The sequence below is a fragment of the Cupressus sempervirens genome, chromosome 5 (assembly GCF_028749045.1).
Source record: "Cupressus sempervirens isolate cs-2001-9-10 chromosome 5, ASM2874904v1, whole genome shotgun sequence".
In the NCBI taxonomy this organism is placed as follows: Eukaryota; Viridiplantae; Streptophyta; class Pinopsida; order Cupressales; family Cupressaceae; genus Cupressus; species Cupressus sempervirens.
In genome coordinates this window covers 564,229,563-564,255,955 of record NC_143122.1, presented here as the reverse complement: position 1 = coordinate 564,255,955, position 26,393 = coordinate 564,229,563, and the positions used below count along the sequence as shown (strand labels likewise).

The 26,393-nt window shown below is 37.8% G+C and overlaps 2 protein-coding genes across 4 annotated transcripts in view; both read right to left on the bottom strand.

Annotated features, from left to right (window-relative positions):
* RUS3 (root UVB sensitive protein (Protein of unknown function, DUF647)) overlaps positions 1–26,393 on the bottom strand; it is a 271,831-nt gene that overhangs the window by 219,725 nt on the left and 25,713 nt on the right. The gene's annotated exons all lie outside the window — the stretch shown is intronic.
* Positions 9,909–10,716, bottom strand: LOC149557181 (uncharacterized). The gene is made up of 3 exons (XM_089785949.1): positions 10,591–10,716; positions 10,220–10,496; positions 9,909–10,112 (listed from the first exon to the last, which is right to left on the bottom strand). Exons 1-3 carry the CDS (start codon positions 10,632–10,634, stop codon positions 9,969–9,971), a joined length of 465 nt encoding a protein of 154 aa, XP_089642075.1. The 5' UTR covers positions 10,635–10,716; the 3' UTR covers positions 9,909–9,968.

Sequence of the window (26,393 nt, the reverse complement as noted above, 5' to 3'; positions counted from 1 at the left end):
GAATGACTTTTGGGCGAAGGTTTTGCAAATTCTAGGAGAGTTAGTGGTAGACTCATCTTAAGGGAAGACACGTTACTAGACTCTTGTCTCTTGTTGCAGAGCATTCTAAAGAAGAGGCACCTTTTTCTATTATTTTCTAGATGGGTTTTGACTACTTTTGGTCATTACCATTTGACTACTTCTAGTCAGTCTGGAAGGGAACCTATCAAAGAGAAGAAAGCAATAAGTTTTCGTTATGCACTCATGATACAAAGAGAAGCAACTGAAGAAATACAAGTACTAGTAGAAGTAGTTGAATACCCTTTGGATGAAATTAAAGTTTTAGAAAATAAAAGAACAAATGAGAATGAGGATGAGTATGTTGTAGCAATAAAGAATGAAGAGGTAAAGATTTTGTTTCCTAGTTTTTTTCAAGATAAAATGCAAATAGGAGAAGAGATGGAAAGAAATTTAGAGGTAAAAGATGTAAAGTGAGAGAAAGAAGTGGAATTGAAAAAATGGTTTTCAAACAGAAGAAAGGATATGATTCCACAAATTTTGGGCCAAAAGATCATTTGCACTTAACAAAATCAATGCAACAAATTGTTGAAAATAGATTGATACAAGTATGATAAATGTGTTTCGATCATTGTTTTGTCACTGATGTCAAACCTGCTACTTGCTAGCAAGACAACTACTTATATGATTTAAGTACTATCACTTATTTAATTGATAAAGAGAATTTGATCAAAATGATGTAAAAATAGCACTTAGAGGAAAGGTTGAGTTATGATATGGAAAAAGAGTACAAGAATCAGCTAAGACAGTGATAACATAGTGCATTGATAATCTACTTATAGTTGCAAAGGTTGGTTACACTGAGCAAGTTCAAAAGAACAAGTTAAACGAAGTTAGTCTGCCAAGCTTGACCGAGTGGACAGTAGGTGTCGAGCAAAGTTAGTGCAAGCCGAGCAAAAAATTAGTTCGAGTCGAGCAAAGTCAATTTCAGTGTAAGTCGAGTAAAGTTTAGTTGATGCTAAGCACCAGTAAACTTTAGTTCGTGCTAACCGATTTTACAATGGATGCCAAGCAATGCAGTATGTGTCGAGCATCAGAAGCTAGTTAATGTCAAGTGTCAACATTATGAGAGATCGAGAATTCGACAAATCTGGGCCGAAAAAGTTGATTTCTTGTATTATGTGAACCGTGTGGAAGATAAGATTGATGAGCTAGTAGCACAGAATTCATGGTGAACCGTTGAGGTGAATTCAAAGAGAATTGAAGGAGAAGTTTGTAGAAGGGAATGAAATGAAATGAGGGGTAGATTCATTGAATCCTACCTAATCTGACCTAACACTAATCTTAATTCTCTATTTATAGAGATGGTTGGTCAGCAGCAAGGGTTGTCATGTGCGAGAACCTAAGGAAAACAAGGAGTCTAGGGTATTATTTCATTCAGTGACGTAAGAGAAGAGACTGCATTGGCAAGCAAAGCAAGAAGGCTTAAGGGTACGAATGCTTTAAGGGTGAACAAGCTATCACAGTTGAAGTGTATGAAAGCCAAGCAGAATGGAGGACTGAAACAAAGATTTGTAATCTGCAAATGAGTTGTAAGTTGTTATCAAATCAAACCTTACTGTTACTCTCTAATCATTGTATTAGTCTAGGGTAAATCCTTTGGATTAAGGTTGACCTAACAGTCATTTGTAAATCCTTTAACCGGTGACATTCCAAGTAAATGATCTAAAGTCCTCTAAAAAGGCTCACTCCTAACAAGGTGATTGAAATCCTTTAACCAAGTCACATTTAACAGTGTGCATTGTAACCTTTAATAGGGTTGGCCTTTCACAGGGCATCACTTCAGAAGAGTGAGAATGAGTAACATGTTACTGGTGGCTTTTCCCAAATTGGGTTTCCACATTAAATCATTGTGTCAAATGTGTTATTGAATCTATTATGTTTCATGTTTACATTTCTACAAATTGATTTAACAGCAACCGACAAGTTTGAGTGATTGCATAATCTAATGGATGCATGCATGATGAAAATGTTTTATGGATATGGGTTCACTAAGCTATGAAAAGTTTTATTTGTACATCTAGACCTTGGATAACTGATTCACCCCCCCCCTTCAGTTATTCTAAAGAATTCCAACAATTGATATCAAAGTCGTCTGCTTAAGAGCACTAGTTTGAAAGTACTAGAAGCACAAAGATCAAGATGTCAAAAAGAGAAGTACCCAAGCCTAATAGAGATAACTTTCCTACATAGCAAAGTCTGATGAAGCTACACCTAGGAGGTCTTGGAGATCATGCACAATCTACCATTGTTGTTGCGCATATTGATCCTATTGGAACCCTAACTGCTGAAGATGTGAAAAAGAAGAAAGAACGCAACCAAGTAATGTTGGAGATTGCCTCTGCCCTAAGCTATGTCGAGTTTGATGATATCAAAGGTTGTGATAGTGCAAAGCAAATGTGGGATGCCCTACACACATCTATGGAGGTGACAAGAATGTTCTAAGAGCCAAAGCTGAAAGTCTTAGAGGTAAATTCGATGACATGAGAGTGCAAGAAGGTGAGCACATTGCTCTAGGATAAAAGATGTTGTTAATGCAATTAGAGGAGCTATTGGTAAAATAGATGACGATACTGTACTAAGCAAAGTTTTGAGAACACTGCTACCCATCTATGCTATTAGAGTTTTTGCAATACAAGAACTAAGATGTGTACCAAGGAATGATCTAATTCTTGAAGGTCTGGTAGGTAGGCTCACTGCTTTTGAGCTATCTAATTTTGATAATTACAAACCTAAAAATATTGAATTTGCTTTCAAAGCTAAGCTATCATTGAAGGAACCCAATGAGAAGAAGAAGACAAAAAAAATGTGTCCAGTGACAATGAGATAGATGAGGAGGATGTAGATCAACTTGAAACACTACCGGCAAGGAGATTTCACAGAGGTAAAGGCAATTTTAGAGGTAAGTTACCTATCATGTGTTTCAATTGCAATGAGGTTGGTCATATTGATGCTAAATGTCCAGAGAAGAAGAACAGAGGTGGTGACAAGTACAAAAGTAGATGAAATGAAGACAACAAAGACTACAAAGATAAAGGCAAGAAGTCTTGCTACATTGTTGAAGAGGAAATAAAAGATGGATCTAAAAATCATGATGATGAAGTGGTGTATGTTGCAATGAAGGATGAATCTGATGAAGATAAGGCAACTGCACTAGTGTTTTGTGTGAACAAGAATGATAGATAGATCATTGACAATGGGTATTCACATCACATGCCTGGAGATAAAAGTAAGTTCATTACCTTGAAATATAATGATGGAAATAGTGTAAGGTTTGGTAATGATGCACCATGTCTGATAAAAGGAAATGGTCCTATCAAGCTCACAAAAAAGATTTTATGTGACAATGTTTACTATGTTGAAGGACTTAACTATAATTTGTTGAGTGTGTCACAACTGAATAATTTGGGATGTAAGATTGTGTTTGAAAACAAAATTGCTAAGATATATGATACTGATGGAAAACTGATTGGAAAAGGTGATCAAACTAGAGGTAATCTATTCTACTTTGATATAGAGGATGATACTTGTTTAGTTGTAGAATTTGATGTGTGACTATGGCACAAGAGGTTATGTCATGTTAATTTTGATAACTTGGTTAATATCAGTAACATGAGAAAAGTTAGAGGTTTGCCTAAGTTGAAGAAGTCTAACAATATAATGTGCAAACAATGTCAGTTAGGCAAGATAACAGTCAAGTTTTAAGAGTAAAACTCATACCTCTAAAGGAATATTAGAGATTGTTCATACTAACTTGTGCGGACCAATTGAAGTGCAAAGCTACAAAAGTGATAAGTACATTATGTTGTTTGTTGATGATTATTCTAGAATGATGACTATTATATTTCTAAAATAGAAATCTAATGCTTTCCAAATGTTTAAGTGGTACTTAGCAAGAGTTGAAAAGGAAACAGGTAAAAGTCTGAAATGTTTGAAATTTGACACAGGAGAATTTACATCAAATGAGTTTGAGGTGTTTTGTAATGACAAAGGAATCAAAAGACAGACATCTACTCCTAAAACCCCTCCACAAAATGGAATTGCTAAAAAGAGGAATAGGTTTGTAATGGACTGTGCTAGGACACTCATGATGGAGAAAAATGTTGCTTTGAAATACTGGAGAGAAGCTGTAAGTACAACTGTCTATACTTTGAACCGTATACAAGTCAAGAAAGGTACTCATTCGACACCTTTTAAACCATGGTATGGATATTCACCCAATGTAAAATATTTTAAGATATTTGGAAGTAAATGCTATATTCTCAAAGATTTCAAGAATGGTAAACTAGATGCAAAAAGTGAAGAAGGTATATTCTTTGGTTATTCCATAAGAAGTAAAGCTTGCAAGTGTTTAAATACTAACACTAACAAAGTTGTAGAAAGTCCAAATGTGAAATTTGATGAATATACAGAAGTATATGAGGTTGAAACTATGAAGGAACCAGAAGAATACAAATCATTTGTATACTTTTATGAAGGTATGCCTACTGATGAAGATGTAAATCAAGTTGCAAACCAACAACAAGTTTCAATGACTGTCGAGTCAAATACTATGAATGTCAAGTTGCATTCAGGAACCGAGCTACATTTAGGTGTCAAGTTACAGAATAAAGTTGAGGGACATTCTGATTCTAAAATTAGTGTACATAAAAGAGATGTTGAACTACCTGACAGAGATATTCGTAGTGATTCAAAAGTTGAGAGACCAAATGAAAAAACCAGAGTTGAATCAAGATTGTCTGAATATGTCAAGAGACATCATCCTGCTGCACATATCATTGGAGATAAAGATACTAGACGAATGACAAGGAACAAGTTGAGAAATGAAGAAAGTATATTCCTTGGTTATTCCACAAGAAGTAAAGCTTACAAGTGTTTAAATACTAACATTAAAAAAGTTGTGGAAAGTTTAAATGTGAAATTTGATGAATTTACAAAAGTATATGATGTATAAAGGAACCAGAAGAATACAAATCATTTGTATGCTTTTATGAAAGTATCCCTACTGATGAAGATGCTATAAATCAAGTTGCAAACCAATAGCAAGTTTCAATGACTGCTGAGTTGCATACTATGAATGTCGAGTTACATTCAAGAACCTAGCTACATTTAGGTGTCGAGTTACAGAATGAAGTTGAGGCACATTCTGATTCTAAAATTAGTGTACATGAAATAAATGTTAAACTACCTGACAGAGATGTACATAATGATTCAGAAGTTGAGAGACCAAATGAAAAAACCAAAGTTGAACCAAGATTGTCTAAATATGTCAAGAGACGTCATCCTGCTGCACAAATCACTGGAGATAAAGATGCTAGACCAATTACAAGGAACAAGTTGAGAAATGATACATGTATGCTGAGCATGCAAGAACCTAAAACAGTGAAAGATTCTTTAGAAGATATAGACTAGAGGAAAGCCATGGAAGAAGAGATTGAACAAATTGAGAAAAATAAGAGATGGACTCTAATTCCTAGAACAGAAGACAAAAATGTGATTGGTACCAAGTGGGTATATAGAAACAAGTTAGATGAAAATGGTGAAGTCACAAGGAACAAGGCAAGATTAGTTTGTAAAGGATATGCACAAGAAGAAGGGATAGACTATGGAGAGACATTCACCCCTGTTGCAAGACTGGAAGGAGTAAGAACTCTGCTTGCTTACTCTGCATACAAAGGTTTCAAAGTTTATCAAATGGATGTTAAGTCTGCATTTTTTAATGGTATATTAGAGGAAGAAGTCTATATAAAACAGCCTGAAGGATTTGTTGATGCCAACAATAAATACATGGTATGTAGATTACACAAAGCTTTATATGATTTGAAGCAAGTACCAAGAGCAAGGTACGAGAGACTTCAGAATTATCTTATGAAGATTGGATTTGAGAGGACTGATGATAACAGCAATATGTACTTGAAGACAGAGAAAGGAAAAAGTATTTTGTTATCTGAAATTTTTGTTGATGATATTATATTTGGAGGTCAAGATACTTTATGTAAGGCTTTTGCAAATCAAATGAAGCAAGAATTTGAGGTGTCTATGTTTGGAGAGATCAAGTCCTTTGTGAGTTTGCAAGTACATCAAATGAAATATGGTATATATATCACTCAATCAAAGTATGTTAAGGAGATATTGAAAAATTTTGAATTAGAAGATTCTAAGCCAGTAAGTACACCTATGGTGACACGACATAAATTGTCAAAGAATGATGATTCTGTTGAGGTGAATCAAATATTATACGGGTCTATGATTGGGAAATTACAATATGTGGTACATAGCAAACCTGATATTGCATTATCTATAGGGATAGTTGCAAGATTCTCTACTAATCCCAAGGAGAATCACTTGATGGCAATAAAGAGAATAATGAGATATCTGAAAGGAACAGAGGAGTATGGTCTATACTATAAAAAAAATCAGAAATTTGAATTAAGAGTCTATACTGATGCTAATTGGGCTGGAAATATTGATGACAAAAAGAGCACCAATAGAAGAGCATTTTTCTTAGGCAAAACGCTAATTACATGGACTAGCAAGAAACAAAACTACATTTCTCAATCTACTGTTGAAGCTGAATATATTTCTGTTGCAGTAAATTGTACAAACATTGTATGGATCAAACAACTACTCAAAGGTATGAAGGAGGAAATCACTGAAGCTGTGATACTTTATTGTGATAATACAAGTGTTATAAATATATCAAAGAATCCTATGATGCATATAAAGACTAAGCACATTGCAATCAAGTATCATTACTTAAAAGAATTAGTTCAAAATAAAGAGGTGAAGATAAAATATGTTAACACAAAGGAGCAAATTGCTAATATCTTCACAAAAGCATTACCCAAAGATGCTCATGAGTATCTAAGCGGTAAACTAGGGGTGATACCCTTATCAAAAGCTATCTAAGGAAGAATGAGGAGTGCCCTGCATCAAACAAGTTGATTGACGTATATTACACATTGATGCAGTGGATCTTACTTTAGGAGCTGCCTAAAGTAATCAAAGAACTGAATTTACAAATCAGTCACAAGCAAGGTGACAGGGAGAAACTGAAACTGTTCATATCTACATATTTAAGATGATGATTCTTTGGCAATGTTGTCAAAGAAGGAGCTATACAAGGAAACTGAACATAACCAAAGAAAGAGGAGAATCCTATGAGGGAGATAGACATTGTTAACAGCACATACAGGAACTGAACAAAGAGGGAGAAATCCTAAAACCGTATGAGGGAGAAATTCTGACTGCTGAGAGAGAAGGTGTATCTGCTGATAACATCTACCTAGAAAGAGGAAGATAATGTAGAGGGAGATATAAGAAGTAATTCAGGAGTCATAAGGATGAGTTGATTGTTTGTTGATCAGAACAAAATAGAATTTTGTAACCTATTCAAAAGATGAAAGTTGTTAATAGAGGGAGAGATTTCAATACAAGGAATTATTTTCTTTTTAGTATTTTGTTGGTCTTACTGTTTAAACCTAGTCAATTTGGTTGATCAATTTGGTTTGTCATCAATGCCAAAGAGAGAGATTGTTGAAAACAAATTGATACAAGTATAATAAATGTGTTTCAATCATTGTTTTGTCACTGATGTCAAACTTGCTACTTGCTGGTAAGACAACTGCTTATATGATTTAAGTACTATCACTTATTTGATTGATGAAGAGGATTTGATTAAAATGATGTAACAATAGCACCTAAAGGAAAGGTTGAGTTATGATATGGAAAAGGAGTACAAGAATCAGCTAAAACAATGATAACATAGTGCATTGATAATCTACTGTCATGTCCCCACTCTAGCTCAGTCTAACAGAGACATGTGAGTGGGTCTTGTAGGCTGACAGGGTTGGATAGAGACCCAGTATGGTTATTCAATGTTAGGGACTTGGTTTTCGGGTGGGTATTGATCAGTTGGGTGACGTTCCTTGTTTTTAGGAGGCAATTCCTACATTTATGGGGTTCATTCCTACTTTTTAGGAGGTATGATCATGCCCAGGGCTGGGTTTCCATGAGATGACCCTTTGGGTTCAGTTTCAGAGGGATAGGGCTTGTTTCCTAAATTTTAGGAGCATCCCTAGATTTTAGGGATGAGACTGCCAGTGGATCTTTGATTTCCGACTTCAGTCACAGACAGGTGACAGGATGATTTTATGGTTTGTGATGTCAGTTGGGCAGTTTGTGGCTATTTGGGTTATATTTTTAATATTTCCTAAGTTAGCGTTTAATATTTAAATAAGGCTAAGTTAATAGCTATTTTGGAGTAATAAGGAAATTTTGGCCTCATCTGAATGCGTATCCCATGTTATGATAGCTCGTTGGAAAGGTCTTGAAATTCTCTAAATCTTCCTCTTTGGTCTCAGGGCAATTCGGTGAACGGATTTATTACTATGGTGGAAAAAGTCATTTTCTAGTGACATGGTCACTTTAAAATATGATTTAATTCATTTTTTATAGCCAACGCCAATTGGGGGTCACTTTAGGGTTCGAATTGCTCTGCAAGGGGTTATAAGGAAATGGGCACCATTTCTCATGATTATGCATATTTTTCAAACACTTCTTTCCAGATTTGCTCTGCTTGAGCGATTTGCATTCTGGGACGCAAACCCCAGGGTAATTGCTGGATGGGACGTAACCCTCAGCAGCATTGGGTATTGGTTTATCAGTAGTTTCAATAGTATTCAGGAGGAAGGTAGACGCCACTTCAGCTTGGGCCTACAGTTTGTTCTGTTGGGCATGTTCTTTGGCGTATGGGAGGTGAATTCTAGCAGCCGTACACTGCCATTTCTTGTAGCCGTACTTGCAGTCGTACTCTGTCATTTGCAGCACTTGGATACATAGAAAAATCAGTTACTCAGCAACAGATTCTTGCATCTTATCAGCCCGTTTTCATCAGCCAGTTGTGGCATCATTGTTAGAGAAAATTTACTGGATCTTTTATTTGGCTCTATAATTCAGAGATCTGCCTGGTACGATTTGTATCAACTCTGACTTTACTGCATATTGTTATTTATTTTCAGACTCTTTTCTTGCCATTTGCTACTTCTCATTTCTATGTGGAATAATCATCAAAAACACAAAAACAAACAAACTCTTCTGCATTTCCGTCTAGTTCTACAAGAAAACATTAATAAATAGGAAAAAACAAAAATAAAATAAATCTACAGCAGATTTGCAGCAGAGATCCATCAGGGATCTTTCATCTACTTATGGTTGTAAAGGTTCGCTACTTAGTTACGGATCCGTGGATTTGGGATTTTTTTTTCCCAATTATGATTCGTGGAGGATTCGTGCATATATATATATATATATATAGATAGATATATATATATATAGATATATATATATATATATATATATATATATATATATATATATATTTATATTTATTTATTTATTTATATGCATTATATATACTAAAAAATAAGAGAAATATACATAATTCTAAAACTAAATCATTTCATAGTATGCATCTATGAATCTAGTATACTTGATCAATGACATTGATAATTAATCTATTTTCATGATTATAAAGAAAATCAACACATTCACATTGAATTACTGAAAGTGAAAGTTTGTAACATTCAAAATATAGATCATTAAATTTAAAGTTTATAACATGATTTACTCATAAAAGAGTCAAGAGTCAAGACTAAAGTTTTTGATTTAATCATCGAATGGATTTTCAAGAAATTCCGCATCAGAGAGGCACTAATGAGCTACAAGTGCTGCATTTGTATCAGTAGAAGAACCCAAACCACCAGTAGTACTAGTAGAGGGGATTGTTAACTCATAATCCTCCTCATCATCCACATCAATCAAAGTGGATCTAGCAAGATCCCGGATGGTCATATCTAAAATCAAGAGTCTCGGGTGCTACATCCCAAAGCTTTTAAAGCCCCTTCTTGTACTTAGGATCCTTCCGTGACAACAAGCGCAAATTGTTGTGAATGAACACAAGGTCTTGATTTTTTTGGAGCCAACCAGTTATGTTTGACTAAGTGGATAAAGGAGTAAGTACTCCAATTCCGCTCAGCTACAGAAGAGTAGGCAACCTAAAGAGAAATTAAAAATTATCAATACAACAATCAAGATAAATAAATTAAATAATAAATTCAAAGAATTGAGAGTGTTAACCTTAAGCTTAATTTTACAAACTTACTTGGGATAGGACCTTTATGGCAAGAGGTTGGAGGTACGTGAAGGCTTGCCCATGAAGGTACCACCATTTGATGGCACCCATCCTGCTTCGATCTGCTATGGCAATAGGGTGGAAATCCTCACCTGAGTTGAAGGCAACAAATTCACTCCTCACAATTGCCCCAATCTCTGGATCTTGGAATATCTTAGCTAGTGCCCTATTATACCCATCTGCAACCTCTGCATCTCTAAATGGTGGCACTCTACCTGGAAGGCGAAGTACCTCTGCACTATAGTACCTGGGAATAACAAAAGACAATTGAACACTATCAAATATAAATAGCACAAACGTTGGATAAAATAAGCACAAGCATTTGATAAGAACTACAGTACCTCGGGGATAGAGCATATGCAAGGAGGTGCAAAGGTGTGGTCATCTTGTTCTATTGATGATGAACAATTTTTTCCACCTTCTTGTAAAGGGTGTCCTCAGGATCATTCTCCCTCCTTTGTATGACCTAGGATATGAAATATGAATAATAATTATAATTAGTGAATATGTCAATTTAAACTTTAGAATCTAGATATCTCTCAAATAAAAAATTGTTGTAAAAGAGCTTTAAACTTACCATTTTAATTTTTTCCAGCATACTATCCATGGAATCATAAATATCCCCAAGGCATGGCTCATCACTGTCTGCGAAGCAAAGCATTGCCAACACATAACTCACAAGACCCCACTAATCCTCATCTAGTATCATTCTTCTCACATTTATGGCTCTTGCTGTATTGGAATTCTTTCAAACACCCGATTGGGGGCTAATGACCATATGTTTCAATGCTTCTTTTACCTTCACAAGTTGTCTCAAGACGATTGTGTGAGAGGCAAAGCGGGTTTCAGCAACCTAAGAAAATGTTAAACTCAAGTTAGTAATACATTTAGAAATTAAAACATGTTAATGTAAACAACAACAAAAATTAATAACTATGGAATCCAATAATATTCAATTATATATTAAATATACAAATTTACCTTCAATAACTCCAAGTCCAAGAAACTCCTAAAAATTGCTTGTGACAAGTGGTGATTTGTCACAAACATTTGAATCTCTTCAGCTTCCTCATATATCCTTTTCACCCAATCTAATTTGGTGCCAATTGCTTTCATCACTAAATTGAGAGAGTGGACGATGCATGGTGTCCAAAAGATATGATCATATCTAGACTCTACAATTATCCTTGCAGCCCTGCAAACTTTTGCATTGTCCATGAACACTTGGACAACATTATCAGGACCCACTGACTCTATGACATCAATGAGAATGCGTGAAATAAATTCTGCATCTTTCACTTGCCCTTCACAATCAACTGCCTTCAAGAACATTGCCCCCTTAGAGCATACAACAATAACATTGATCAATGGATGGTTTCTACAATCTTTCCACCCATCCGAAATAATAGACACACTCGATTGAACCCAAAAATCTCTTATTGGGTGAAGTTGAGCCTCTACATATTTCCTTTCATCATGTAATATGGTAGTGCGCAACTTCTCATAACCAGGCGGTTTGTAACTATGGGGTGCATCATTTATTGCTTCCACCATCTCCCTAAAATAAGGTGATCTCACAAAATTAAATGAAACACCATTTGCAATTAAACAACATCCAATTTTGTGCTCAACAATGTCTCTCTTTTCATTTTGGAATGCCCTATCAAGTGGGCCTCTCTTGGGGGTGAGTGGAGATGGGTCTTCATCTTCATCATTTGTAGTTGGCATAGGCAAAAAAGGATGTGTTCTTGTGTTTGTTTGATTGTTGCTATATTTGTTCTTTTGGAAGCACCACATTTTTCTTTTGCAACTGCTCTATCAGCATCCTCTTGCTCTTTTGCGAACGCTGCTATTTGTTCAACTAGTAATCCCTTCTTATCACTACCCTAACACATGTTAATTCCTTCACCCGCAGGACCCAAAAAATGTAGTTTCACTTGGGAATAAGAGCTTCTATGTTGTATGTTGCAATAATTACATTTCCATATGTATGCCCCACCCCCAGGACATTGTGCAACTCTTGTTGTGTGTCTCCATAAAGGAGACCCCTTATCAATTTTGAAGCTTGGTGATGCAGCCCCACCCCCACCCACTGAGCCTTGACTACTCATTGTTCTATTCTTGCAATATAGAAAAAAAAATGAAAAAAAACCATGTTTCACACTTACACAAAACCTTGAAAATTTAGAAAACTAAAAATAAATCAATAATCTATGAAAGAACTCAAGAATATGGTTGAAATGCATACCTTAAACACTTCTTGCAAGGTATTTGGAGCTCCACAATAGATCTCCTTCAAATCCAAGTACTTTACTTCAAACTAGCAAGTATGAGAGAGCAAAATAGAGAGTACATGAACTTGCATTGTGATTTAGAGGGTCGTTTTTAGGGTTTAGGGCCTTTAAGAAAAAAAAATTAAAAAATTAAGTTGGGCCCACTTTTTTGCTTTTTTATTTGGGCCCTGTCGCAAATCCGCGCGTAGATTCTCGAGGATCTGGGCAGGATCCATAATCCTACCTCTAGATCTGTCAGGATCCGCCTGCCGCATATTCGTGCAGATCCGCGCGTGGATCCTCGAGGATCTGGGCAAGATCTGTAATCCTGCTTGTGGATCCGCCACACGCTGATCTGGACCTGAATCCGGATCCGGGGCTATTAGGATGAATCCAGTAACATAGGTTGGCTACACTAAGCATGTTCAGAAGAACAAGTTAAACAAAATTAGTCTGTCAAGCTTGACCGAGTGGGCAGTAGGTGTCAAGCAAAGTTAGTGCAAGTCGAGCAGAAAATTAGTTGGAGCCGAGCAAAGTTAATTTCAGTGTAAGTCAAGCGGAACAGTGTAAGCCGAGTAAAGTTTAGTGGATGCTAAGCACTAGTAAACTTTAGTTCGTGCCGAGTGATCTTACAGTGGATGTCGAGCAACGCGGTATGTGTCAAGCATCAAAAGATAGTTAATGCCAAGTGTCAGCATTATGAGAAAAATTGAGAATTCGATGAATTTGAGCCGACAAAGTTGATTTATTGGATTATGTGAACCATATGGAAGATAAGACTGATGAGTTGGTGGCACAGAATTCATGGTGAATCGTTTTAAGGCGAATTTAAAGAGAAATTTCTAAAAGAGAATGAAATGAAGTGAGGGGTAGATTCATTGAATTCTACCTAATCTAACCTAACCCTAAAATGGACGATGGAGGATGAACGGCAAAAGATCTTACTTCTCTATTTATAGAGATGGTTGGTCAGAAGCAAGGGTTGTCATGTGCGAGAACCTAAAGAAGACAAGGAGTCTAGGGTATTATTTCATTTAGTGACCTAAGAGAAGAGACTGCAAGCAAAGCAAGAAGGCTTAAGGGTACGAATGCTTTAAGGGGGAACAAGCTATCACAGTTGAAGTGTATGAAAGCCAAGCAGAATGGAGGACTGAAACAGAGATCTGTAATCTGCAAATGTGTTGTAAGTTGTTATCAAATCAAACCTTATTGTTACTCTCTAATCATTGTATCAGTCTAGGGTAAATCCTTTGGATTAAGGTTGACCTAACAGTCATTTGTAAATCCTTTAACCGGGTGACATTCCAAGTAAATGATCTAAAGTCCTCTAACAAGGCTCACTCCTAACAAGGTGATTGAAATCCTTTAACTAGGTCACATTTAATAGTGTGCATTGTAACCTTTAACAAGGTTGGCCTTTCACAGGGCATCACTTTAGAAGAGTGAGAATGAATAGCATGTTACTGGTGGTTTTTCCCAAATTGGGTTTCCACGTTAAATCATTGTGTCAAATATGTTATTGAATCTATTATGTTTCATGTTTACATTTCTGCAATTGATTTGACAGTAACCTACAAGTTTGAGTGATTACATAATCTAATGGATGCATGCATGATGAAAATGTTTTATGGATATGGGTTCACTAAGCTGTGAAAAGTTTTATTTGTACATTTTTTTTACTTTGCTGCTACTGTAGAAGATTGTATGTGTTGTTAAAGGACCGCACCCAAAGCTTCAGATATCCTGGTTTCATGCAAAGTGAAAGAAGGTTTCTAAGCAGAATCTAGTCTCAAATGATCATTATTACTGTTAGACGAATGTATTGCCTGTTGTCGGAATCATACAGATTCAATGTTTTTAAGGAAATGATTGTTGGGGAATACAATGCCTTGGTTATTGAAAACCATTGAGCCTTCATTGTTACTTCCTTGACTAAATGAATTGATCTATTATTAAAATTGTCCTTGGAGCTGTCTATTAGGTTGGGTAATTCGAGTTGCATCTACCATATGCTGAGGTCGATATTATAATGTTTGGAGGAACATTGGTTTGGGGAGCAGATACTTGATAGGCAAATATTTTACCATGCATAATCATTTTGTGAGGAACTGTATTCCGGTTGAAATGAATAAGCATTAGTTTTTGCAAAAATGAAATGAATGTGATCTGCTGCCATTTCCTTTATTGCTATTTCATAAGGTCTTCCAACAAAGTAAGCAGTAATAACAGAAGAATTAAGAATCGGACTTTAACCCATAATGTTTTATTACTAAATATATTTGTTTTTTAATGTAGTTGTTAGTATGTGAATCGACTACTCCAAAGTAATGATACATTTGTAACTGAATCCTCGTTGAGGCAATAACGCTTCTTTTTTTTATCTTCTTATAAAGAGTAGGGCAACTCACTCCTCTGTAACTTGATCAACGCTTTTCTGGAAAGAGGAAATTTGTGGGAATGATTTTATGGGCACCTCTTTCTCTTCACAGCTTCACGTATCCTCGTCTCTTCTTCTACTACTTCATCTATCTCTAAAGAGAAAAGGAAGAAACAACACAAGCATTTGGGAATGTTTTCTCACACCTAGATTTAAAGACTTTTATTGTTATGACTTTGTAAAGATTTTATTTATTTTTAAATCTTTGTGATATTCATTTCAATAAATTATTCTAAAGATTATTCTTATCAATAGATTCAATAGTTTTAATACCATAATCTAGATTGATGTTTTATGGGAACTTCAAATACAAAGTTACTATCAAAACATTCTATTTTGGTAGATTACTCCTTGAATTTATCAAATAAAATGTTTTTAAAATATGATAAAATTTATTATAAAATTAGAAGTATGAATGTTAAAAATAAATAATTTAAGAAGATTTTTTTTAATAGTAAGTATTAAGTTTTGAAGTTCATTTTTAATTTGATGATTAAAAAAACAATTATGTACAATAGAGGTTTCATTTTTTTAAAAGATTTATGGACACATTTGATTTTGAAGATACTCCAACGGTCCAACCACTTAATCAATTATAAAGTTTGAATTTTAGTACCTAATTTTAAACCTTAATAGGAATACCATCACAACTTAACAAACATACTAATTACTGAACACAAAAATAATTTATAATTTTAAAACAAGTTTGGGGATATCCTTCTCCATGCACCTATTTTCACAATTTGTCTCAATGTATATAAAAAACAAAATATTGAAATCCTCATCTAATCCCAAATTTTAAACCCTTATCCCAAAAGTTAAACCTTAAATCCTAAATCTGAAAGAAAACCATAATCCTAAATAGTAAACCCTAATTTGAATGCTACATCCCAAATACTAAAACCACTCTCATGCCTAAATATGAAATGTACATCTTATATAATAATAAATAAATCTTACTTGAAACCATAGTCCTAAATGGTAATAAAAAATGATGAAACATAATATAAATAATAAACCCTAATTTCAAACCTAATTATTGACCATCTCTAATCCAGAGAGAGAGAGAGAGAGAGAGAGAGAGTTGTAGGATAAATATGTCAGAGAAGGATAAGGGGAAGAAGCTGACAGACATGAGGTAGAGATAGGTGGAAAATAGGGGGAAGATGTGGTGGTAGGTAATAGAAATGAAAGGGGAGAGATAAGGAAAATGTGGAAAAAGAAGGGGAAGAGAGATCAAATAAATGAGGAGTATAATTAGGGTTTTAGATAGATAGACATGATGGGGAGGGGGAGAGAGAGAGAGAGAGAGAGAGAGAGAGAGGGGCAATAGGAGCAATGGGTAGACCGATGAGGTACAAATAAATATAATAATTAGGGCATGAAAAAGGTGGACATGGTGAGGGAGAGAGATAGAGTGAGTTTAAATAATGAAAGAAATGGTGAGAAGGGGCAGAGGAGACGCTAAAAAAGACAAATTAGAGAAAGAGAGAGAAGAGGAAGAGGACAAGATACAAATGGTAATTAGGGAGAAGAGATGGTAGAGGTGTGTGTGTGTGTGTGTGTGTGTGTGTGTGTGTGTGAGAGAGAGAGAGAGAGAGATGTACTTATAAGAGGGGACATGTGAGAGAGAGTGAGAAAAGGGGATTTAGGTGAGGCATGAAGTAGACACCAAGAGAGGGCTAGATAAATAAATACATGATACAAGGAGAGTAGGTGGAAATAATATGAGGGGACATCATAGAGAAAGTGAGACGAGGGGAGAGGCTAAGAGACATCATGTAGACATAGAGAGATGATCATTTAGATAGAGAGATATCGAGGATGACGAGACATTTTAGGTAGAGAGAGAAAGTGAACAATTATGGCATGAAATATATGGAGGTAATGATGAGGTAAGGAAATGGGGGGAAGGGGGCAGGGAGAGGGAGAGGGGAGGAGAGAGAGAGAGAGAGAGAGAGAGAGAGAGAGGGAGAGATGGTACTTATAAGAGGGGACATGTGAGAGAGAGTTACAAAAAGGGATTTAGGTGAGGCATGAAGTAGACATGAATAGAGAGGGCTAGAGAAATAGATACATGATACAAGGAGAGTAGGTAGAAATAATATGAGGGGACATGATAGATAAAGTGAGACAAGGAGAGAGGTTAAGAGACATCATGTAGACATAGAGAGATGATTATTTAGATAGAAAGATAACAAGGATGGGGAGACATTTTAGGTAGAGAGAGAGAGAGTGAATAATTATGGCATGCAATATATGGATGTAATGATGAGGTAAGAAAAAGGGAGAGAGGGAGAGAGATACATTAGGGGAAAGAATTGGTTACAGGGGCAAGGATTTGGAAGAAAGCGGGAAGGAGAGAGAAGAGGTAGAGAGAAAATAGTGATGGGTAGACCGATGAGGTAGACAAAAATATAATAAGAGACAAATGGTAACTAGGGGGAAGAAATGGTGGAGGAGATATGAGAGAGAGAGAGAGAGAGAGAGAGTATTAGGAGGAAGAGATGGTTAGAGGGGCAAGGATTTGGAAGAAAGGGGGAAGGGGAGAGATGAGGTAGAGAAAAAATAGTGATGGGTAAAGTAATGAGGTAGAGACATATATAATAATTACGGCATGGAATAGATGAACATGGCAAGGGAGAGAGATAGAGAGTTTAAATAATGAAAGAGATGGTGAGAAGGGGGAGAGGACAAGATACAAATGGTAATTAGGGGGAAGAGGTGGTGGAGGAGGGGTGTGTGTGTGTGTGTGTGTGTGTGTGTGTGAGAGAGAGAGAGAGAGATTATATTAGGGGGTAGACCGATGATGTAGAGAGAAATATAATAATTAGGGCATGGAATCTAAAGATGGACATGGTGAGGGAGAGAGATCAAGAGAGTTTAAATAAGGAAAGCGATGGTGAGAAGTGGGAGGAGAGGGGAGATATTGAAAAAGAGAAATTAGAGGAAAAGAGAGAAGAGGGAGAGGACAAGAGACAAATGGTAAAGAGATGGTGAGAAGGGGTAGGGGAGACATTGAAAAAGAGAGAGAAGGAGGAGAGGACAAGGTACAAATGGTAATTAGGGAGATGAGATGGTGGAGGAGATGTGTGTGTGTGTGTGTGAGAGAGAGAGAGAGGGGGGGGGGATTTAGGTGAGGCATGAAGTAGACACCAAGAGAGGGGTAGATAAATAGATACATGATACAAGGAGAGTAGGTAGAAATAATATGAGGGGACATGATAGATAAAGTGAGACAAGGGGAGAGGTTAAGAGACATCATGTAGACACAGAGAGATGGTTATTTAGATAGATAGATAACAAGGATGATGAGACATTCTAGGTAGAGAGAGAAAGTGAATAATTATGGCATGAAATATATGGACGTAATGATGAGGTAAGGAAAGGGGGGGGGGGGGGGAGGGAGAGAGAGAGATGTGCTTATAAGAGGGGACATGTGAGAAAGAGTGAAAAAAAGGGATTTAGGTGAGGCATGAAGTAGACATGAAGAGAGAGGGCTAGAGAAATAGATGCATGATACAAGGAAAGTAGGTAGATATAATATGAGGGGACATGATAGATAAAGTGAGACAAGGGGAGAGGTTAAGAGACATCATGCAGAGACAAAGAGATGATTATTTATCCTGAGAGATAATGAGGATGGGGAGACATTTTAGGTAGAGAGAGAAAGTGAATAATTATGGCATGAAATATATGGACGTAATGATGAGGTAAGGAAAAGGGGGGGAGAGGGAGAGAGATTAGGGGGAAGAATTGGTTAGAGGGGCAAGGATTTGGAAGAAAGTGGGAAGGAGAGAGAAGATGTAGACAGAAAATAGTGGTGGGTAGACCGATGAGGTAGAGAGAAATATAATAACGAGAGACAAATGGTAAGTAGGGGGAAGAGATGGTGGAGGAGGTGTGTGTGTGCGCGCGCGCGCGTGAGTGAGAGAGAGAAGGGGGGAGAGAGAGAGAGAGAGAGATGTACTTATAAGGGGGGACATGTGAGAGAGAGTGAGAAAAAGGGATTTAAGTGAGGCATGAAGTAGACACCAAGAAAGAGGGCTAGATAAATAGATACATGATACAAGGAGAGTAGGTAGAAATAATGAGGGGACATGATAGCTAAAGTTAGACAAGGGGAGAGGTTAAGAGACATCATGTAGACATAGAGAGATGGCTATTTAGATAGAGAGATAACAAGGATGGCGAGACATTTTAGGCGGAGAGACAAAGTGAATAATTATGGCATGAAATATATGGATGTAATGATGAGGTGTGTGTGTGTGTGTGTGTGTGTGTGTGTGTGTGTGTGTGTGTGTGTGAGAGAGAGAGAGAGAGAGAGAGATGTACTTATAAGAGGGGACATGTGAGAGAGAGTGACAAAAAGGGATTTAGGTGAGGCATGAAGTAGACATGAAGAGAGAGGGCTAGAGAAATAGATGCATGATACAAGGAGAGTAGGTAGATATAATATGAGGGGACATGATAGATAAAGTGATACAAGGTGAGAGGTTAAGAGATATCATGTAGACGTAGAGAGATGATTATTTATCCTGAGAGATAATGAGGATAGGGAGACATTTTAGGTAGAGAGAGAAAGTGAATAATTATGGCATGAAATATATGGACGTAATGATGAGGTAAGGAAAAGGGGGGAGAGGGAGGGGGGGAGAGAGAGAGAGAGATTAGGGGCAAGAATTGGTTAGAAGGGCAAGGATTTGGAAGAAAGCGGGGAGGAGAGAGAAGATTTAGAGAGAAAATAGTGATGGGTAGACCAATGAAGTAGAGAGAAATATAATAACAAGAGACAAATGGTAATTAGGGGGAAGAGATGGTGGAGAAGATGTGTGTGTGTGTGTGTGTGTGAGAGAGAGAGAGAGAGGGTAAGGCATGAGGTAGACATAGTGTGAAGGATGAGAGATAAAGAAACATGAGAGAGTTTTTGAGACTTTAATTTAATGAATAATACACAAACCATGTATTATAAAAGTTGAACCCTTAATAACTCTCTAACTCTTGATTTCCTTAAACAAGTCCCACTATGACCTTTTCTCTACTGCAAATAATAATATAGCTTTAAGGATAAAGCTTAAGCTAACACTAATGTAAATGAAAACTCTAATTTCAATCCAAAGTTTAATTCTAATTAGTTGAATATAAATAAATAAAAATTGATTATATTAATTATTATATAGGTGGTCACCACCTATATAATAATAAATTACTAACAATAATGTATTTCACTATTCCGTCGCGAGTGCTACTAGCTTATATATATTTTATATATATAAAATAAGCCGAGAGATATCCTTCTCGAGGCGCCTATTTTCATAATTGTACACTTGATTTGTGTCACGCTCTAAACCATTCTATCCAAACGATTCCATGAGTTTGGAATGCTTGGATGCCGGCTTAGAGCTCCCTATCCACGGAGTGCAAAAAGTTAGTATTCAAGCATGAAGGCTCTCGGCCAAGCCTTAGAAATGTGCTTCTTGCTAGTAAACCATGCAACGGGAGGTTCTTTGAGACAAGAGCAAGAATGCCAGTGTCTACAATGAGTTCCTCAAAGATACAATGCAAAATGAAAGACTAAACTTGAATGGAAATGCAAGATGCAACTATGCTAGAATGTGAATGAGAGTGTTACAATACCATTATTTAAACTATGTGAGATTATTGCAAGAATCAAAGCTAAACTAACATGCAACTATGCTAAGAATGCCATGTGATCTTATGCTAATATGATGGAATGAGAGAATGAGACAAGAAATGAGAAGTTCTCCACAAAGCTCCAAAGAAACCTGTTAGAAAACTTGCAGCATAACAATATTCAAAAGATGGATGGATAAAGGAGAAAGCTCTCTCCCTTTTAAAGTTGTACGGACGGTAGAGATTAAGATGAAGATGGTGGATGATCAACGGTTGAATTCGAAAATAGGAGTGATCCATGTGCACACACAAGTCAACCAATAGAATATAAGTTGACTTGTCACATAAGACAAAAGTCTCACAAGCCTTTTCTTTTAATTGCAAAATAAAAAAGGACTTTGTGTGTGCACTTTGAGTGGGTTAGAAGAATGTGGTGTTTTATTTAATTAAAAGGGGACATGTTCTTTTAATCAAATAATGAACTTAGGATAGCATAGTCAAACTATAGGTTATAATCAAATAAATTGATTATTAGCAATTTGGTCTAGATAAATGATTAAATTAATTTAGCCAAAATGCTGAGAAGGGGGCTAATAGTCTAGATGACCATTTTTAGGTGATTACATTTGCCCCTCTTTGACTAATGCGTGATCGATCTGGGAACACATTATGTCAAAGAAAATAGAAAGCCAAGTAGGCGGTGATAGATATAGATATCTGATTCCAAAGAATGAAATGCAGAAATGGATAGCAATTCCTGAATGCACAGCCTGATAGCGGTAGTACTGAACATTAGGAAGATGATGTTAGGATCCGAAAAGAATTCTAACATCTAGCAAAGCGAATAGATCGAGAGCAAGTGATAAGGTCAAACAAATGCTCCTAAGAAATAGATAGCTGTAACAATCAGCAATAGAGTATTTTTGCCCCCTCGGGATCGAAATCGAAATGAGGTAAGAGGAAGCAGAAAGTAGCTAGACATGAGAAAATCGAGATATAGCAATGTCTAATATGATAGATAAATGGTTTAGAACCCAAGAATGACTATAAGAAATTGATAAAATGCCCCAGTTTGACTAGAGTTGACCTTGAAGGATATAGCATAAAATTTAGGTCAAATTTAGTAGAGAGATGATTTAGATGTGAAAAGGTGAATAGAAGGAGATATGAAGCATAGAAATGATGAAGTCATGAAGAAATGAAGATGCCCCAGCGATGATTCAAAGATTAGACCTCAAACGGTCAGCTAACTGCTTAGAAGAAGGTAAAATTTTAAAATGTGATTTTGACCATCAAGATGAACTCGGATTTCGATTTCGATCTCGAAAATGGATCCAAGACGTCGAAATTAGCTAGGGGTGTAATTTTTGAGCAATTTCGAGGAGTTTTAAAAATTAGGTCAAAATGAGGTTGGAGGCTATAAAAGGGGTCCAAGTGTCATTTTCACTATTCATTTGTCTTTTTGTGATTTGAGAGATTTTGTGTGGTCCACATAGCATCATGGCTCAGGCGAACATTCCTCTTCATCAACACCGTTTCGAGCGCAGTCGGTTGCACAACCGGCCAGAGCGATATGGGGCGCCGGTAAGTGACTACCTTTTTGTTGCTTTTTCGAACTTTTTGTGAGTTTTTCGCACGTTTTTAAGTTTTTTGAAAAAAAGTCACGCAATACTTTTAAAGTATCGCACGGGCCCAGAAAAAGTGTCGCACTATTTGGAAAAGTGTGTCGTGCGGGCCATACCCAAATGTCGCACGACCTAAAAATGTCGCACTCCTCTTAGAAAAGTGTCGCGCGACACTGTTTCAAAAAATGTGTCGCACTCTTTGTAAAAAATGTCGCACAGCTAGTTTTTGTTGTTTTTCTGAATGCTTTTTTTTCGTCATGTGACTATACTGATGATTGCTTGTTTTACCTGGACAGGAGGTATTCCCGGCATTACAGATTAGAGCTCCCAGGGTGGTTGGTTTGCGCGTTGTGCAGCATTTGAGCGATGAGGAGCAGACTACGCTAGTTGCTATGGGCTTGCGTTGGGTTGTACGGATGCCCCATATTCGGGCAAACCACGGTTTGCTGTCTACGCTGGCAGAGAGGTGGCATAGCGAGCATAACACCTTTCACTTACCGACCGGCGAGGCGTCGATTACCTTGGAGGACGTATATCGCATTGTGCGAGTACCATGCCACGGCGAGCCGATAAGTTACTTGGTTAGTAGTTTGTTGATTTCGCTATTTCAATGTTGGATGCCAGGTGTACTGATGTTAAGTTTGGTGATGGCACAGGTGTACTATGATACGACCCCGACAGAGGGGCGAGCGCGAGTGCAGGAGCTTTTCAGGATGTGACCATTCTGGACCGTCACCTGAGTTGGGAGAGATTGATGACTGAGTATGGATATGATTATCCTTTGCCCAGCTTGTTATGCTCTTTGGTAGCCCAGGCCCTGGTGATAGACCGAGGCCAGAAGGGCTTTCCACTAGGATGGAGTCGACTGGTATATGATCTGATCTCCCGACCACGTAGGATGGCATGGGGGCCTGTGATATTGGCAGAGATGTACCACAAGCTTCATGAGATAGTATATCATGAGGGTGGATCATGGGTATGCGGAGCAGTGTTAGCGCAGATCTGGGCTTGGGAGCACATCGTTGTGATCCGACCACGAGTGCAGCCACGAGAGCGCAGCCAGCCGTACATTTTTTGCTATAGAGGTTTCATCCTACAGAGGCATAGTGGAGATGTGACCTATTACCGACGCATGTTTGATGAGCTGACAGCATTCACATGGCGACCGTACCGGGAGTGTCAGCGGTGGTCAAATTCATGGGAGTTAGACTACATGCAGTATAGCAGACCGCTGGTGGGTCGGAGCACAAACATTGTGGAGTGGTTTGTGATCAGTCGCGTATGGCGGTAGTTTGCAGAGCGACAGGTGGTGTCAGTGGAGACCACTACCTATGCCCGGATGCGCATAGATGAGGGATTGGGATGGCTACCGATGCTGGACTATCAGACAGCAGTTCGGGATACCGCAGCACTAGTGGCGACTCCCTGGGATTATCACCCAGATGTGGCAGATGCAGGGGCTGATCCGGGGTATCTTTATGAGATGCAGAGACACCTGTTCCCCCGGTTCACACACCCAGATGCAGCACCTACAGGAGTGGGAGGTGGAGGTGGCGGCGGAGGAGGAGGCGAAGGGAGAGGGAGGGGGAGAGGTGGCAGGCAGATGGAGGGGGAGAGTTCCCGAGCAAGGCACATTTTTTTGGATTCAACCTAAGTTGGAATTGTTCCATACGGTCCAATATCAAACTAAGGTCTTGGAGATGTGTGTCTCGTTTCTTTGATTTTGTCAATGTGTCATCAACATAATCTTCCATGTTTTTATGCATCATATCATGAAAGATGGTTGTCATTGCTCTTTGATATGTGGCGCTAGCATTTTTGAGCCCAAAAGGCATGCCATTCCAGCAAAAGGTACCCCATGCACATGTAAAAGCTGTCTTTTCTTGGTCTGCTAGAGCTATCTTTATTTGGTTATACCCAGAAAATTCATCCATGAGTGAGTACATCTCATAACCCGCAGTCATGTCCACTATCATATCGATGTTTGGTAGTGGAAAGTCATCCTTGGGGCATGTTGTATTGAGATCTCTAAAATCAGTACAAACTCGTATGGATTTGTCATGCTTGGAGACAGGTACAATGTTGGAAATCCACTCGGCATAATCAATGGCCCTAATAAAGTTTGCATTCAATAGTTTTTCTAACTCTGTCTTGACCAGTAGGGCCACATGTGGATGCATTTTTCTCAACTTCTGTTTGACAGGCTTGACATCTAGTGAGATTGATAAGTGATGCATGATGAGATCTGTATCAAGCCCTGGCATGTCAGAGTATGTCCATGCGAAGTTGACCTTCTTGTCTTGAAAGAATTGAGCAAACTGTGTCTTTTCTTCGTCTGACAAAGATTGAGCTACATGGATAATCTGAGGACATTCTTCTGTTCCCAAGTTGATAGGCTGTGTAGTTTCAACTAGAACCGAAGATCTATCCTAGAAATAGCTTGGCAGACTACCAAGTACCTCATCCGCAGGTTCCTCAGAGAGGTTTTCACCATTAGATACGCCTTTATTTTTACTTTTTTGAGGATCAGACACCACCACAATGTGGTTTTCACCATCTAATCGCTTATTTTTCCTTTTAATTTTTTGATTGAGGTACTTGATATCTGATTCCGTCATGTTGACCGCGGGTTCGCTGGTGGAAGAAATGGCAGGTTCAATTGCGTTTAGATAACAAGCGATCTCATAGTCGTTTTGGAAAGACCATATTTCAGGTCTTTGATTTTGGATAGACCAATCTATGAGATCTGGGTAAATTAGCGAGAGTGAGAGAGAAGTTTCAATGTGATTGATATGGAAGGAGTCATCTCTGGTGACTTGTGAAGTTGAGCCTATAGAAAATGTCGCAAAAGAGTCCAGCTCAGGAATAGTCCTGGAGGAACTAGCGTGATCCATTGAGACATGTTGTGAGTCAAACTCATCCGACCCCATACTAGACCGTTCGACTACATTGGGTTGGGTTGCATAGGCATGAATGACATCTACCCCTAGCTCGCAAGATGCATTAGAGAGGCTTTCCCACTCATACTCATGAGAATCTGTACTTTGACCCCTAGCTATGAGATGAGCAATATTCTGCCTAATTCGTCCTCTATTTATGTCCTCAGAAGTAGACCCTTCTTGTTCCTGCTGTTGGGAGGTAGAAGCTTCTTTATTATTAGCAGTCATTATTTCTTCTCCCCAAAGGAGGGAAGTGAGAGGAACAAAGTCTTCGTTTTGTGCAGTAGTAGCAATTACGGGAGAGTCATCATCCTCCGATTCACTAGACATGAGCAATCTTCGATCACAGTTTGGTGTACTATTGTTTAGCCCAAAGCCTAGACCAGCGGTGTCTCGAGCATCACGACCTTGAGTGTGACTTAAAGGTTCAACTAGAGCGTTCTTACAACCAGTTAAGGACCCGTGGCCCTGGTAGCCCATTTTTGTCAAAAATTTATAGCCTTTTCCATATTTTTTGGAAGAAATAGGGGTAGTTATTGTAACCTCCTCGTCTTCCTCTTCTCTGTAGATCCAGTCCCTAATGGCTTGTTCTTCCTTCTCTGCTTCCAGTGGTATGGAAGATTGCACAAAAGCGCCAAAAAGTGTCATAGCAGAAGCAGAAGACTTCTTTGCAATAGTTGGTTTCCCATAGGACCGAGGGGAAATTGGTAAGGCAGCAATAGAGTCCAAAGTGTACTCGCCCATACCAAGGCTCATCATTTTCAGTTTTTGTTCACATTCTGCGAAAGATGGTGCTAACTCATGAGAAGAGCGATTGTGCGGAACTAGCATTTCAGTAGCAAATAATGTGTTGATAGACATGGAGTTGTCGCCGGGGTCAACCACTTCAGTACCATTAAAAGGGAACTTAATGCACTAATGGTATGTAGAGGGTACTGCTTGCATATCGTGAATCCATGGTCGTCCCAACAACAAGTTGTATGCAAGTGGTATGTCTAAGACTTGGAAGACGACATTCTTCTCAACTGGACCAACTCTAATTGGAAGCACAATTAGACCTTTAGAAGGCCTTTCGACCTCATCATAGGCCTTTATAGTGATCTTGCGCTTAGGATCGATGGCAAATTCAGACATGCCCAATTGTTGGATTACATTGAACGAAATGATATTTAACCCTGCACCATTGTCTATCAGGACTCGGCGGACGCGAGTACGAAAGATTTGAACTTCAACATG

What these genes read in the sequence shown, in the direction of transcription:
- LOC149557181 (XM_089785949.1), bottom strand. Translation starts at nt 10,634, where the DNA reads ATGACCACACCTTTGCACCTCCTTGCATATGCTCTATCCCCGAG. An exon ending in GCATATGCTCTATCCCCGAG is followed by an intron (nt 10,497 to 10,590) that starts GTACTGTAGTTC and finishes TGTTATTCCCAG; the next exon opens with GTACTATAGTGCAGAGGTAC. An exon ending in CCATAAAGGTCCTATCCCAA is followed by an intron (nt 10,113 to 10,219) that starts GTAAGTTTGTAA and finishes ATTTCTCTTTAG; the next exon opens with GTTGCCTACTCTTCTGTAGC.